The sequence below is a fragment of the Diaphorina citri genome, unplaced genomic scaffold, assembly GCF_000475195.1.
Source record: "Diaphorina citri unplaced genomic scaffold, Diaci psyllid genome assembly version 1.1 scaffold1130, whole genome shotgun sequence".
In the NCBI taxonomy this organism is placed as follows: domain Eukaryota; kingdom Metazoa; phylum Arthropoda; class Insecta; order Hemiptera; family Psyllidae; genus Diaphorina; species Diaphorina citri.
Genome location: NW_007378559.1, coordinates 51459 through 66924, shown reverse-complemented (window position 1 = coordinate 66924; position 15466 = coordinate 51459). Strand labels below are relative to the sequence as shown.

At 41.6% G+C, this 15466-nt stretch overlaps 1 protein-coding gene across 1 annotated transcript in view; it reads right to left on the bottom strand.

Moving 5' to 3' along the window:
- Nucleotides 1-5973: 5973 nt before the first annotated feature.
- LOC103514389 overlaps nt 5974-15466 on the bottom strand; it is a 17994-nt gene continuing 8501 nt past the window's right edge. The window contains exons 3-9 of the mRNA XM_008479262.3: nt 11824-11978; nt 11499-11584; nt 8775-8829; nt 8333-8481; nt 7535-7697; nt 6728-6994; nt 5974-6197 (exon numbers count right to left, since the gene is read on the bottom strand). Coding sequence (XP_008477484.1) covers nt 6004-6197; nt 6728-6994; nt 7535-7697; nt 8333-8481; nt 8775-8829; nt 11499-11584; nt 11824-11978 — 1069 coding nt within the window. The 3' untranslated portion in view covers nt 5974-6003. The remainder of the gene's footprint in view (nt 6198-6727; nt 6995-7534; nt 7698-8332; nt 8482-8774; nt 8830-11498; nt 11585-11823; nt 11979-15466) is intronic.

The window sequence follows — 15466 nt, the reverse complement described above, 5'->3', positions numbered from 1 at the left end:
TTAATTGGTGTTCCGCGGAACCTAGGGGTTCCGCGAGCTGACGGCAAGGGTTCCGCGAGATATTTTGGAAAAATCATATACACTATACGTAGATAAAATGCAGTTTCAAAACGACCATCTTGGACTAGGTATTTCATCTTACACAGATTTTTTTTTTTTTTTTACAAAAAACTTGTTGTATTTTTATAATAAGGGGGTGGGGGTGGGGGGTGCAATTTCCTTGAAAGTTCAGGGTTCCGTAAATATGTTCACCTTTTGAAAAGGGTTCCGCGGGCCAAACTAATTAAGAAACACTGCTCTAGGGAACTCAAAACGTGTTTTGGCTTTTGGCACTAAAAAATGACCATCGAAATTTTGACCCGATTACATTACTTTCCTTCCTATAGGTAGGATAAGGAAAAGGAAAGTAAAAATGTAAACAAACCGTATCAATTGCGAAATTTGAAGGTTGATCTGGTGAGCTGAACGGATATAACCGGTTGGAAGATACAATGAGTATTCAAACTTATACGGTGAAATGAATGACGTCACTCATGTAAACAATGAGTATTCAAACGGGATTTTTGTCAAACCGGCTGGGAGAAATGAGTAAAAAAACTCGCCCAGAAAATTATTTGGCGCAGTGACGTCATCGATACTCCTTCCCCTCCATCTTTGTTTTGTTTGTTGTTTTTTGCGCGTTGGTTTTTTATATACTTTTATTTCAGACTAGGTGTTGTGGTTCTCGAGATAGAGCGATCAGTGTGTGAAATATGAATGAGTGAATGGATCTTGTTCTTATAATATAAGAATATATATAAAAAAACTTATAGCCAGATAAAAGCCAAGGACATAACGGATATTTTCAAATGAAAAAATACTCCTAATTTCGCGTGGGGGTAATTTTTTTTTTTTTTTTTTTACTTTTTTAAAATAAAATTAGTCTAAAATAAACGAATAGAGGAGGTCCACTTTGCAATAATTAGGATAAACGATTTCTTTTTCATAGGATATTTCGGTATATTGGCGAAATTGTAATTCGAGAAATCGAGAGTTGAGGGGGAACATTTGGCGGCAGAAAAACCGCCAAAAACATCCGAAATTTTGCACTCTTGCTAGGTTTTCGCTTGTACACATTTCCTACATGATGCTGTGGTCCAACTTTATTTTATGCTAAGTTGAAAAACCGCCAAAATACGGCCGAAAATTGGCCCAAAGAACAATTTTTTTGAATAAAAATTGAAAAGACAATTGAGATTCAACATTTAATTTATTCTAAACTGTCTGTTGAATCTCTTTTGATTGGGAAGATTCTTCAACAGACAATTTAGATTGGGAAGATTCTTATCTAAATGATTATTTTTATTTTAAAATAATTATTTGCATTTAATTTTATTGATATAGGTATGTGAAAAGATTTTAATTGTTTATCGACAACGATTATTTTTTAAAGATGTCTGAGGCTACATTGTACATTAGTACCTACATTCGCCAACAAGTTAAAGAAGTCTGTGCGTCATCCATATTGAAATACTGGACGCTTTTGTTTACGTTTCCCCTTTCGCCATACTAAGCTCTGGACTTCAATTATCGATGTTTTGAAAACATCGATACATCGGAACAAAAACATCGATGTCAACATCGATGTTTTTCTTTCGATGGAAACATCGATGTTTTCGTCTCGATGTCCCAACCCTAAGGTAATGTAGCGCAGAGTCGTGCAAAATCCAAACCTATGATAGAAACATCTCACACTTAGAGATGTGAGAGGTCTGTCTGTGTGTTTTCATAAATTTGGATTTTCAGGCGATTCGGTGCTACTAGTCTACGCTTACACTGTGCGACAGGCCTTATACCTATATTCTAATAAATAATTTATTATTACTATTATTATTATTATTATTATTATTATTATTTGAAATACAAATCTATAGAATAATAATAGTATCAATGATTCTACGGGAATCAACAACTCCTCTATTCTGATTGGCCAGGCCGGTAGGTTACTTTCCTAACCGCACCTGGTATGACCAATGAATATGAAGGAAAAATATTAGGATTCCTGCTACGAATAGTGTCGTGCTAAGACGTCAAGATTTTATTATTATTACCTATTTCTATTTAGATGAGTTATTTTCCGTAGCAATGAAACTACGGCTACGTTAGACTCGTGTGGTCTGTGTGGCAGCATACCCACTTCGTATGTCCCTCATCAGATGGGCGAGAAGAGGATTAGAAAGATAAAATGTAAGATGTTAAAATTTTCGCAATCCATATACCTACAGGTGCGAATTTTCGGCCTTTTTTTTTAATACTACCTAGGGTACGCCTTAATAGTACCTAGGTACGTCTTAATACTACCTAGGTACGCCTTAAAGTCAAAAATAAACAAAGAATTTATGGTGGGAAAGGGACGTTTTATGAAAAATAAAATCCCATCCCCCTACTGTTGTCATGGGATTTTTCTCGAAAAATCTCGTCCTCAACACGCTCCCCTGTGCTAGATCCTCAATTTACGATAGAGTTGCCATTTTTTTCTCAGTTAATGCGAACAGCTGATTTTTTAATCAGTTGATTATCCCAACTACGAGATTTTTACCCCCACTCTCTAAATTTTGGTTCTCGGTTAATTGTTAAATAAAATACGACAAACGAGATTCCGATTTGGCCGTCCACACAAGAATAGAACAGTTGCGCTTACTTGGGTGATGTTTCAAAGTTGAAGAGCTGGGAAAATGAGGGTTTCCGGAAATTTTCTTTTTCTTCCACGTCTTCTAGATCCCGAGATAAAATGATTTAAAAAATATCGGTAAATCTTGAACTCTGACGTCACGGCATACGCTCCTGTACGCGATGACGTCACATCAAAATCATCAAATGTCCCGAGCAAAGCTCCCTCGCACTCGCAGGCAACACATTAATCTGTTTGTGTGCATGTATTTGTGCGCGACTGCGCATACGTTTCTGCGCATCTCCTATTTATTTTTACCTTTTTTACAACAATAAAAACAAGGGCAATAACAAAAATTCATCTTCAGCACAAAACTCTATAAATTTTATTTCATTGAATTTTAATATTTATGATTTATCATTAATATATATATAATTATTCGTAAAAGTTGGAGTTTTAGCTCATTTAGGAATTACCAACATTCAATTTCTCAATTTCATTCTAAAAAAAAAATCCACCATTTAAGAAAAACAGGACGAAATAAAAAGGAGCTTAAAATTTCTCTAAATGAAGAAAAAATGCTTTTCCGTAAAAAAAAAAAAAAAAAAAAAAAAAAAAAAAAAAAAAAAAAAAACAGAGCCATAGACTCCAACTTTAGGTGTATTTTCCTTTCAGGGAACTTTCGAAAACAGAACCGGTTCCCTTTTGGAAACTGAAACGGCGCCTATACTAAACAATAGGAAATCCAAGATGGTGCGCCATCGGAACCGGTTCCCTTTTGGAAACTGAAACGCCGTCTGTACTAAACAATAGGAAATCCAAGATGGTGCGCCATCGGAACTGGTTTCCGTGTCCGAAATTTTCAAGAAAGAAAAATACACCTTTTCTAAAGCATTGTTAAAACGCCTAACTCTATATAAGAGAAGTGTTAAGAATGAGTGAGTTTCAAAAGGAACTCCTTCTTTCAGTAGACTAATCAGTTTTAACTCTTAACTCCTTACCTATAGGCATAGGAAGTTGGGATCTGACTCATTATCCGAGTAGAGTAGTCCACGTAAAAGAGTAGTTCTGAACAACTCACTCCACTGTTAACACTTCTCGAACTCTAAACAAACACGTTATAGGTACAGTAGGTATAGGTATGTACATTTTCATTGGCAGTGACTGGCTGGTCAGAGAGTTGAAATAAATATTAGATTAATCCTAAAAGAAATCTTAACAATATACAAGATTATTATTTTCATTGGCAGTGACTGGCTGGTCAGAGAGTTGAAATAAATATTAGATTAATCCTAAAAGAAATCTTAACAATATACAAGATTATTTTACGAAACAATGTCAGCTGTTGGTTGCGGCTTCTTGCACATTGGAAGTCGTGTGACTTTTAGTAAAGACTCTACTCGGTGCCGTGTGAGGTAATGTAGGGTTGGGACATCGACATCGATGTTTTGAAAACATCGATACATCGGAACAAAAACATCGATGTCAACATCGATGTTTTTCTTTCGATGGAAACATCGATGTTTTCGTCTCGATGTCCCAACCCTAAGGTAATGTAGCGCAGAGTCGTGCAAAATCCAAACCTATGATAGAAACATCTCACACTTAGAGATGTGAGAGGTCTGTCTGTGTGTTTTCATAAATTTGGATTTTCAGGCGATTCGGTGCTACTAGTCTACGCTTACACTGTGCGACAGGCCTTATACCTATATTCTAATAAATAATTTATTATTACTATTATTATTATTATTATTATTATTATTATTATTTGAAATACAAATCTATAGAATAATAATAGTATCAATGATTCTACGGGAATCAACAACTCCTCTATTCTGATTGGCCAGGCCGGTAGGTTACTTTCCTAACCGCACCTGGTATGACCAATGAATATGAAGGAAAAATATTAGGATTCCTGCTACGAATAGTGTCGTGCTAAGACGTCAAGATTTTATTATTATTACCTATTTCTATTTAGATGAGTTATTTTCCGTAGCAATGAAACTACGGCTACGTTAGACTCGTGTGGTCTGTGTGGCAGCATACCCACTTCGTATGTCCCTCATCAGATGGGCGAGAAGAGGATTAGAAAGATAAAATGTAAGATGTTAAAATTTTCGCAATCCATATACCTACAGGTGCGAATTTTCGGCCTTTTTTTTTAATACTACCTAGGGTACGCCTTAATAGTACCTAGGTACGTCTTAATACTACCTAGGTACGCCTTAATACTACCTAGGTACGTCTTAATACTACCTAGGTACGCCTTAATACTACCTAGGTACGCCTTAATACTACCTAGGTACGTCTTAATACTACCTAGGTACGCCTTAATACTACCTAGGTACGCCTTAATACTACCTAGGTACGTCTTAATACTACCTAGGTACGCCTTTTTCGCCTAGCACGGCAGAATATCGTTTACAATGTATACATTTATGTATGTATGGATCATATTTATCAAGTTAACTTACTTAAATATTTTATAAAAAACGAAGGAACAAGCATCCCCTTTTCAATTACGCCAAAACTTCCCTATGAATCGGCAAAAAGACTAATTAAATCTAAATTCAAGATCAAACACAACAAAAGACTGCGTAACGAGGGACAAGGAAAAAAGTGGCAGCAAATACTTAACACCCATGACATCATCCCTAATCTACCGAGAAAGGCCGCTGTTGCTCATTTTCGACTGCTCACTGGGCATGACTGTTTGAACATCTCCACCGCTTTGGTCTAAAAACCTCTCCTATTTGTTCCTTATGTTCCTTAAACAGTCCTATGAACTCAGTTCACCTGAACTCCTGTCCTGCCTTGGAAGCCAGCAATGACATTGTAGGTAAATATTGGGAAGCCAGAGGTAAAATGACCTAGTAGTCAAATAACCCGACATTTGCCAACAACAACAACAACAACATATTTTATAAAAATAAATAATCAAATTACAATATACAGAGTTTTTACGTAAAAAAGGATTTTCTTTCTAGAGCCTAACCTAGGAAATAAACAACGTTTCATTTTTTACATAGGAAATTGTAAGAAAAATAAAAGACTAGATTAAGAAGCAAACAATATTAGAAGAGAAAGTGGTTGGGTGGAAGAGGTCCTCCAGGAAAACCCTGCCACTAATTAGAAAAAAAATCAATACCCAGGACGCAGGACGCATTCATTAAGCCTGATCACCAATATCCATAAGGAACGTGTCATCAGACCGTCTGAGACCGTAGCAACGTGTGTGGCGAAAAAAGCTTGTGACCCAGGTCTGTCAGACCATTTTCCGGGAGACGCACGAATCTTGACAAGCACATTCCATGAAACAGAGAGTGCGAAATGCAAGGAGTGAAGTTGTTGATTTACTGGGTTAGTTCATAGAGAACAAACTTCTGCAGAGGAAGAGGTAGTCCAAGTTGCTGAAGAGATTCTCGGTTTAGTTTCTGTTTGGTTCGCATCGCTTCAGATCGGAAGGCAGTCCGACAGAGGATTTGCAGACTCTGAGGCTGACACCAGTGCTGCGACATGGACAGTTTCATTTGCAGAAATACAGGACCTGCAGAAATGACGGGAATTTTTTTATTATTAAATTGAAACTATAATGTTACTGTTCATAGTGTTCATGTTGAATTAACACTTTGGACATCCCCATAGGAATCACAGGGCTTTATAGTCCGGTTCATATGACCCCTATAAGGATCATGTGAACTCTGGTACATACAATCATTATGGGGAGCACATGATACTGTTGTAGTTCTGTACGTGTCATTTCTATGGGGTTCAGCCTAACACGTGCAATGTGTTAAACTATTTCAGGAAGGCTCAATGAACAAATTGGTTTTGAGAATGAAAATCTATGCTCCAATTTATGGACCAATACTTTATTATATTACCACTTTGAGGAGCAATAAAAGTCCGAGGGGGCTCTAAGTACGGCCCTAGAAGGGGCTTGCTAGTTCGTCTTTTTTAAGAATGAACGGTCCTAGTAATGCTAAGATATTGGATTCATAATCCAGGGGTCTGGGGTTCGAATACCAGTAGCGATATAAATAATGGAGTAGGAGGAAGATGAATTCTTTCTTTTACCTAAAACTCGAACGCAGCGCGCATGATCGAACATGGTACGCATGACGTGCGCATGCATGCGACTCGGCTGTTCCCCCATAGCCTGCGCAATCAAGGAGAGGGTTTCAAAACAGGCGTCGTCCAGCTTGCGTTTCCGCATGACTGCGCGCAGATACGACGTGAATATCGAGTCTGGAGGAGGCGTTGTAGGGATGTCTAGCGCGGAGGATGAGGTAGAAGAAGATGTGGATGCAGCGCTCGTGCTGCTACCCTCACTAGCGGCGTCCACTGGAAGTAGAAGAGTGAAAAACTGTTAACTTGACGGATTTCTTGCTTTGAATTATTTAGAACCTAAGTGCGCGTCCATAACGGCTACCATAGACCATTGACCTTCGCCGAGACCATTGACCATCGCAGAAAAATACTCAGCTCAATTTCCTTGATTTTCTGCGAGGGTCAGTACTATGGTCAAGGCTCGGTTGAGGACACTTCTGTTCATTAGCATGGTTTGTTTATTTTCTCTTGGGTCCCTACTGGGCGAGAATCACTGGTCGGTTCTCCGTTGGGAACGCCTATTTAGAATATTTAGATGACCAAATTTTCCTTAGGTCAAGAGTTTATTCAATAGTTTGGTCATTAACTCACGAGTCATGAAATGAAGGACATACACCGGGGCTGGACATGCTATGACACAGGTACTTACCAGTGTTGGTCCATTACTAAGGAAGGACATACACCGGGGCTATGACACAGACACTTACCAGTGTTTGTCCATCACTAAGGAGGGACATACAGAGAGGCTGGACATGCTATGACACAGGCACTTACCAGTGTTTGGCCAGACGGAGGCGCCCGCGTTGATTAGGAGTCGTGACAGCTGAATGGATTCATCCATGTGAGTTACACTGTAGGCTAGTAGAGTTCTTCCCTCAGCATTACTATCATCAGGTCGACTACCAGCATCCAGTAGAATACGAGCTAACTCCTCGGCCTGAAACAACAACACAGAGAAATACATCTAGTAAGCCTTCAAAGCGAAAAGTCGCGGGTTCGATTCTCGCCCGGGGTGAACTGCCCTCTTAATGTTTGAAGGGGTTTAGGCAGCCTAGTTAGCTTGGAGGGTTGCAAGTCTGTCTAAGCTCTAGATCGCGGGTTCGAATCTTGCCAGGGTGAACTTTATCCTAAACAGATAAGATTTGTTCCCAGAGAGACTAGCTTCCTCCTATTTTGTCCTCATTATCGCTTTTATTTTGGGACTATAAAACTTCCTTGTTACAGTTTCCTCTAAAAAAAAGTAAGATCCTTCCTCCGAGAGCACGGTTAGCCGAGTAACGCGCTTGCTTGCAATGCAGAAGGTCTCGAGCATCGACCAAAATGCACACGTATTTCTACTGCAAATCTTTCAACGGGTTCGATCCGAGAACGAACCTTATCTGAGTTACGATAAAGTTCGCCCCGGGCGGGAATCGAACCATCGACCTAAAGCTTACAGGACAGATGCGCCACCCTAAAACGTAACAAGGCTGGGAAGTTAAGTTTTATATTTTGTCGTTGAATCCGTTCTCGACCGAGCACTGCAGTTAGACAACGTCATGTGTGGTTGATATTTGAACGAGGTTGTTTTACCTTGGTGAACTCGCCCAGTTTGAGTAGTTTCCTCCCGCCCGCCAGCAGAGGGGTGTTGCCTTCTCCATCCGTGCATGATAACCAGTGTGGTGTCTCGACTATGAGGCGAACCTGTTCCAGAATATCTTCCCAATTGTCAAGCGTGTCACCTGGGAGGAACAAAATAGATGAGTTCATTATGTAGGGCTGAGGGCTGAGGTTGTGGTTATGAATAGGGGACTAGACTAGACTAGGCTATTAAAAGAGAGAGAGAGAGAGAGAGAGAGAGAGAGAGAGAGAGAGAGAGAGAGAGAGAGAGAGAGGGGGGGGGGGGGAAGAGAGAAAGAGATTTTTTTGACATTTGATAGAGGAACTGTAAATGCTAGGGTCTTTCTTATCGTCCTGAAAGCCGTTCCAAGAACGAACCTTATCTGGGATTTAACTAAAACAAGGGCTAACTTACCAGCAAACAGAGCATGTAGTGGAGATAATCCACTCGCTCTGGAGGCAAACAAGGGCTAACTTACCAGCAAACAGAGCATGTACTGGAGATAATCCACTCGCCCTGGAGGCAAACAAGGGTTAACTTACCAGCAAACAGAGCATGTAGTGGAGATAATCCACTCGCTCTGGAGGCAAACAAGGGCTAACTTACCAGCAAACAGAGCATGTAGGGGAGATAATCCACTCGCTCTGGAGGCAAACAAGGGCTAACTTACCAGCAAACAGAGCATGTAGTGGAGATAATCCACTCGCTCTGGAGGCAAACAAGGGCTAACTTACCAGCAAACAGAGCATGTAGTGGAGATAATCCACTCGCTCTGGAGGCAAACAAGGGCTAACTTTACCAGCAAACAGAGCATGTAGTGGAGGCTAACTTTACCAGCAAACAGAGCATGAAACGTAGAATATCTAGATTCCAGAAACATTTTTTCAAAACATTCGCAAAAGGGATGAAGCATGAAAATGCAGAAACCGTCCCAAATTTCGTGCACTCTGGTGTATATTTTCTGCTATTCGCCACATTTACACTGTTGGGGAAGTGTTTGTGGTGATGATTGAGGCGGTGGAGGTGGTTGTGGTTGTGGAGGTGATGGTATTTAGATAGGTATTTATTTTTTATTTGCTATACCAATTCTCTCACAAGCACATTAAACATAGAGCTGAATCCTCCTCTAAAACTAGTGCTGAATAGCTATGGGGTAATGTAAGGGTGGTGGTGGTGGTGGTGGTGGTGGTGGTGGCGGTTGAGGTGGGTGTGGTGGTGGTTGTGACACAATGGAGTGGTGACAGACTTGACAGATGGAGGACAAAAGAGACGAGAATGAATAGGAGAGAGTGATGAATGAAACTTGTGTGAGACGAAAACAGGGACGAAACAAGGCGAAACGGGGACAAATATAATCTTACACTTAAAATCGCTAGCCTAGTTAGCTTGAAGGGTAGAGTGACTGCCTTGTAAGCTCTGGGTCACTGGTTAGCTTTCCGCCCTGGGCGGATTTTATTCTAAACAGATAATGTTCGTTTTCGGAATGGCTGGCTTTCTCCTATCCTGTCTTCCTTTTCTCTTCGATTTCGGGACGATAAGACCAAGACCATAGCAGTTACAGTCCCTTCTATCAGACGTCTCGTCTTAAAACAAAGTTAATCTGATTTCTGCTTAGCTAAATTTTTATACACAATGTAAATTCAACCAAGCAGATTTCCTTAATCCAATCTTTAATCTCAAACTATAAAACAAGAACAACATTTAAAAAAAAAGATAGATAATACCCATTGCCTTTTATTAGTAAGAAATAGTAAGAAAATCGAGGTGTTTTTCCTAAAATTCCTTTCAACTAATAGAATAAAGAATGACATTAATGTTAAGTGTACTTACACCACCCTGTAGCTGATATGGACCAAAGACACATCCTTCTGAACAGTACTGTATTATTATTATTATTATTATTATTATTCCTAGTAGTATTATAAAGTTCACCCCAGGGAGGACTTCAACCCGCGACCAAGCGCTTACAAGACAGGCGTGTTAACTCCCAAGCTAAGCTGATAAATAAACTAGCCTGGCTTTAGATTATTACTTTCTATTTTATAATTTGAACCCTCCCTGTATTTTCATTGAAGCAATCAGTTCATAATGAAAATGAATGAACTGACAGAGTATACGCTGCAGCGGGTGGTAAACTGTGGACCAGTTGTGTCAAACCGGGAAGCTTAAGTATTAAACTGTGGTCCGGGGGTGTTAAACTTTTAAACAGGGGTGTTATGCCGGGAAGCTTCTGTGTTAAACTGTGGTCCCGGGGTCTGAAACTGTGGACCAGTTGTGTCAAAACGCGAAGCTTAAGTGTTAAACTGTGGTCCGGGGGTGTTAAACTTTTAAACAGGGGTGTTATACCGGGAAGCTTCTGTGTTAACCTGTGGTCCGGGGGGGGGGCGTTAACCAGCGAACTTTATCCTAAACAAATCAGGTCAGCCGTTTCCTTCTATCCTGTCATCCTTCCTTCTTCCACCTCCGAGCTATGTTACAATGGCTGAAACTTTGGATTTTGGCTGTAGGGACCTCAAAACGTAATTGGGCACTAAAAACTGACCACCGAAAATTTCGGCATGACTTTCGTTCCTATAGGTATAGGATAAGGTAAGTAAAAAGCATAATGTTGATAACCGCTGGTTAGATGGTGATGATGTCGTTGACTCTGATAAAGATATGTACATATGGGGGAGGAGTCGATGTGCTATTATCAGTGTTATGATTGTTGTTGTTTGGGAGAGTACCTATCCCACCTTGAAAATTGAATGCATACCATCTAAATTTGGGGCTAGCTCAGAGGTAACGTGTTTGCTTTAAGGGGGCGAGGTCGTGGGTTCGATTCCAGTCCGAGAGGCGGATTTTATCCCAAAAGGTCAAAGTTCGTTCTCGGAACGACTCGCTTTCTCCTATCCTGTCTTCCTTTTCTCTGTTTTCGGGACGATAAGACCATAGCAGTTACAGTTCCCTCTATCAAACTTCTAAATGTTTGATAGAGGGAACTGTAACAACGCAGGTCTTATCGTCCCGAAATCGAACAGAGGACAGGATAGGAGAAAGTCAGCCGTTCCGCGAGCGAACCTCATCTGTGTAGGATAAAGTTCGCCACGAACGGGAATCAAACCCGCGAAGGTTCTCACTTGGTTCCATTATACTTACAAATTTAAACGTATCACTATCTGAAAATTGAAAGGTAGGCAGATTTCTACAGGAAGAACATTCTTGTAACACGGTGGAGGCGCCGTCTGAAAAATAACAAGAGATGAGTCAAAAGTGAGTGAGTTTCAAAATGGAAGCAGGGTGGATTTCACCAATCTACTTTGTAGCGCCGTTACAGTTCCTCTGTCAAAACCCCTTAAAAAAAAAAAAAAAAAAAAAAAATGACGGCCATTACACTTGCACTTGACTGACAAAGTTCCATATTTTCACAGGGTTTCGAGCGGCAGTTCTTCGTACATATATTGCAGGGTTTGGAGTCACTTACCAGGTGGTTTGTACTGATGATGCCTCCGATGACATAGTCTACAATAGGAAGAGCTGCTACTGGAGGTGGAGGTGGATAGGTCTCCTGGAGATGGAAGACAGGCAAGCTCTAACTGGAGTAAAGTTCCGAACAGATCATTGTTGTCATCTTTCTTACTGGAATCAAAAGAAAATTAAGTAAAATAAACAACGGATAACCAATAGCCAGTTTAGATTGTACATCTGGACTGGAATGTTACTGGACACCAGTGGTGATTAACACAGCCTTGTAACTTGTAAGCCTAGTTAGCTTGGTTGGTAGCGCGTCTGTAAGCGCTAGGCCGCGGGTTCGATTTCCGTCCGAGGCGGATTTTATCCTGAAGGGACAACGTTGGTTCTCGGAACGGCTGGTTTTCTCCTATCCTGGATTCCTTCTCTCTTTGATTTCGGGGCGCGGGACCCTAGCAGTAAAAAAAAGTCTGGCATATTAGGCCGACTTTGAGCAAATTTTGGCCAATCAGATGCGTGGAATTGTTGCTTGAGCACAAGCTGAGAGCCAGTATTTTGTTCATAAATATCAGTATTAAGACTGTCTTCTGGCCCCGTGGAACAGGGATTGCAAAACTCAGTGCTAGGTCCAGGGACTTCGATCTGGAGGACAGAGGGGAGAGGATGGAGGTGGGAGGGGAGGAAGAAGGAACACAGAGGGGGAAGGAAGAAGAGAAGAGGAAAGAGGGAAGAAAGAATGGGAAGGACAAATTGCAGAGGGGAGAGGGGGGAGGTGGGAGGGGAGGAAGAAGGAACACAGAGGGGGAAGGAAGAAGAGAAGAGGAAAGAGGGAAGAAAGAATGGGAAGGACAAATTGCAGAGGGGAGAGGGGGGAGGTGGGAGGGGAGGAAGAAGGAACACAGAGGGGGAAGGAAGAAGAGAAGAGGAAAGAGGGAAGAAAGAATGGGAAGGACAAATTGCAGAGGGGAGAGGGGGGAGGTGGGAGGGGAGGAAGAAGGAACACAGAGGGGGAAGGAAGAAGAGAAGAGGAAAGAGGGAAGAAAGAATGGGAAGGACAAAGTGGAGAGGATGGAGGTGAGAGAGAAGGAAGAGGGCCGGGAGATAGGGAAGAAGGAAGACTAGGAGATGAGAAGGACTAAGAGACAGAAGAAGGAGAGTATAGAGTTGAGGGGTGAGGGGAAGAGACAGACAGAAGAGAGGAGTAAAGAGGGAAGAAAGTATTGAAAGGATAAAGGGCAGAGTGGAGAGAATGGATGGAGGTGGGAGAGAAGAGAGAAGAGAATAAGAAAGAAGAGAGAAAGAATGGGAAGGACAGATACCAGGGTGGCTAGGGTACATAAGGTAGATAGGAGACGGAGAAGGGAAAGAAGGAAGAGGAGAGAAGTGGGGAGGAAGGAGAGAGCGTTAGATTAGAGAGAGGGGAAGGGATGAGGAAGAAACAGAAAGAAGAGAAGGATTGATGTCACGTGGAAAAGGGGAGAGAAGAAGAGAGGATAAAGTAAAGGAAAAGAGAGCGGAGAAAGAAGAGAGGGGAGGGAGAACCCAGTAAAGTTCCCTTCCAACGAGATGGAGTTTAGTCTTTATGAACTTTTTTTCTTATAACCTGCAATAATAAAACAATCTACGTGAATGTGGGTACCTATAAGTGCATAAGATCTACAATAGTATGTAATAATATGTAAATAACAACCTGGTGAAAGTAGGTGCCTAGATGACTTTAGGGTGGTGAAAAAGTTGCTCAGAAGATCTATGACAGTAATTTCGACAAAAATTTGTACTCGTTTTTCGATTGCAAATTTTTCAACGGGTTACTTTCTGGTGTTCTCGTGTTGAGCCAGCACCTAAATGGGAAGTATTGTGTCTCTTCTCGCCCATCTGATGAGAGGCATACTACGGGATGGGCATGCTACGACACAGGCCACAAGCGTCTAATGTAGCAGTTGTTCCATTGCTACGAAATAAAAACGGGGGGGGAAACCCCATTTTTAAAAAAAAAAAAAAAAAAAAAAAAAAAAAAAATGGGCGACAAAAGCTACCCACCTAACTCACATGAGATCGGAAAAAGGCAGACGCATTTGATGGCCCAGATGGTCACCCGTCCGGGTACCGACCACGTGCAACGTTGCTTAACTTGGTGTTCTTGAACTTTCTCGGTGGGATGAACGGCTTGTATTGGATAGGAAGGTAAGGTTAATGACATAGAATCTCATAGGTTGGAACACTAATGCCACGCGGCTTGGTGGTTGGATCTTGTGGTCTACCAATCTAGAGGTCACTGCTTCGAGCGAGAGTGCCGAGACTCAATAAGATGGACTTTTTTGCCCGTTCTTAAAACCAAGGCAGCCAGCCTAGGTAGCGCGTCTGTCTTGTAAGCGCTAGGTCGTGAATTGGATTCCCGCCCGGGGCTAAAGCGGTTTGACAGAGGGAACTGTAACTGCTATGGTCTTATCGTCCCGAAATCAAAGAGAGAAGGAAGACAGGATAGGAGAAAGCCTGCCGTTCCGAGAACGAACATTATCCCATCAGGATAAAATCCGACCCGGGCGGGAATCGAACCCGCGGCCTAGCGCTAGTAGGTCTGTGGGTATCACACTTGTGCACACCGAAGGTCCCTGGTTCAATTCCAGGTGGGGTCGAAGTTTTTTTTTGTGCTCTGTGCTTTGGAGTTCGGGGTGCACTCAGCCTTTCAAGGACAACCGAGTAGCTACGAAGCTAACTAGGCTGGCAATTTTGTTCTTATACCAGAATAAAGTCGTCTCTACTTCACTCTATGCTCTAGACTCAACACAAAGGACGAAAAATACGAAGGAGTAGGGATAAGGAAGAGGTTTAAGAGGAAAAGTGTAAAGTGTGGTAGAGAGAAAGAAAGAAAGAGAGAGAGGAGAGAGAGACAGAGAGAGAAAGAGAGGAGAGAGAGAAAAAGAGAGAGGAGAGAGAGAAAGAGAGGAGAGAGACAGAGAGAGAGAGGGAGAGAGAAGAGAGACACAGAGAGAGAGAGAGATAGAGAGAGACAGAGAAAGAGAGAGGGAGAGATAGAGAGAGACAGAGAGTGAGGAGAGAGAGAGGAAGAGATGTAAAAGAAAGAAAAGTGGAAGAAGTAAAAGGAGAGAGAGAGAGAGAGAGAGAGGGGGGGGGGTTATTTAATCAATGCCTATGGTAAGAGAGTACATTGACCTTTCACCCTTACACATATACATTATACAAATACATACAGCATCCCTGAGACTTTTTTATTTTTCTCTAAGCCTGTTTTTCTTCTTTCAAGTAACCGAATGAAATGGCAAAACGGTCTTCCCCAAAGCTATAAAAATCAAAAAGCCAGCCTAGTTAGGTTAGCTTAGTTGGTAGTGCGTCTGCCTTGTAAGCGCTAGGCCGCGGGTTCGATTCCCGCCCGGGGCGGATTTTATCCTTTGTCCGGAGGAAGATGGTAAACAGTAGGGTTGAAATCAAGATAATTAATAGCCAGCCTAGTCAGCTTAGTTGGTACAATTTTGTTAGAGCTCATTTTGAGGGAGATTTCTTCAGTGGGAGATTTTGTAATCGCGCCAGCCTAGTTAGCTTGGTTGGTGGCGCGCCTGCCTTGTAAGCGCTAGGCCGCGGGTTCGATTCCCGCCCGGGGCGGATTTTATCCTGATGGGATAATGTTCGTTCTCGTT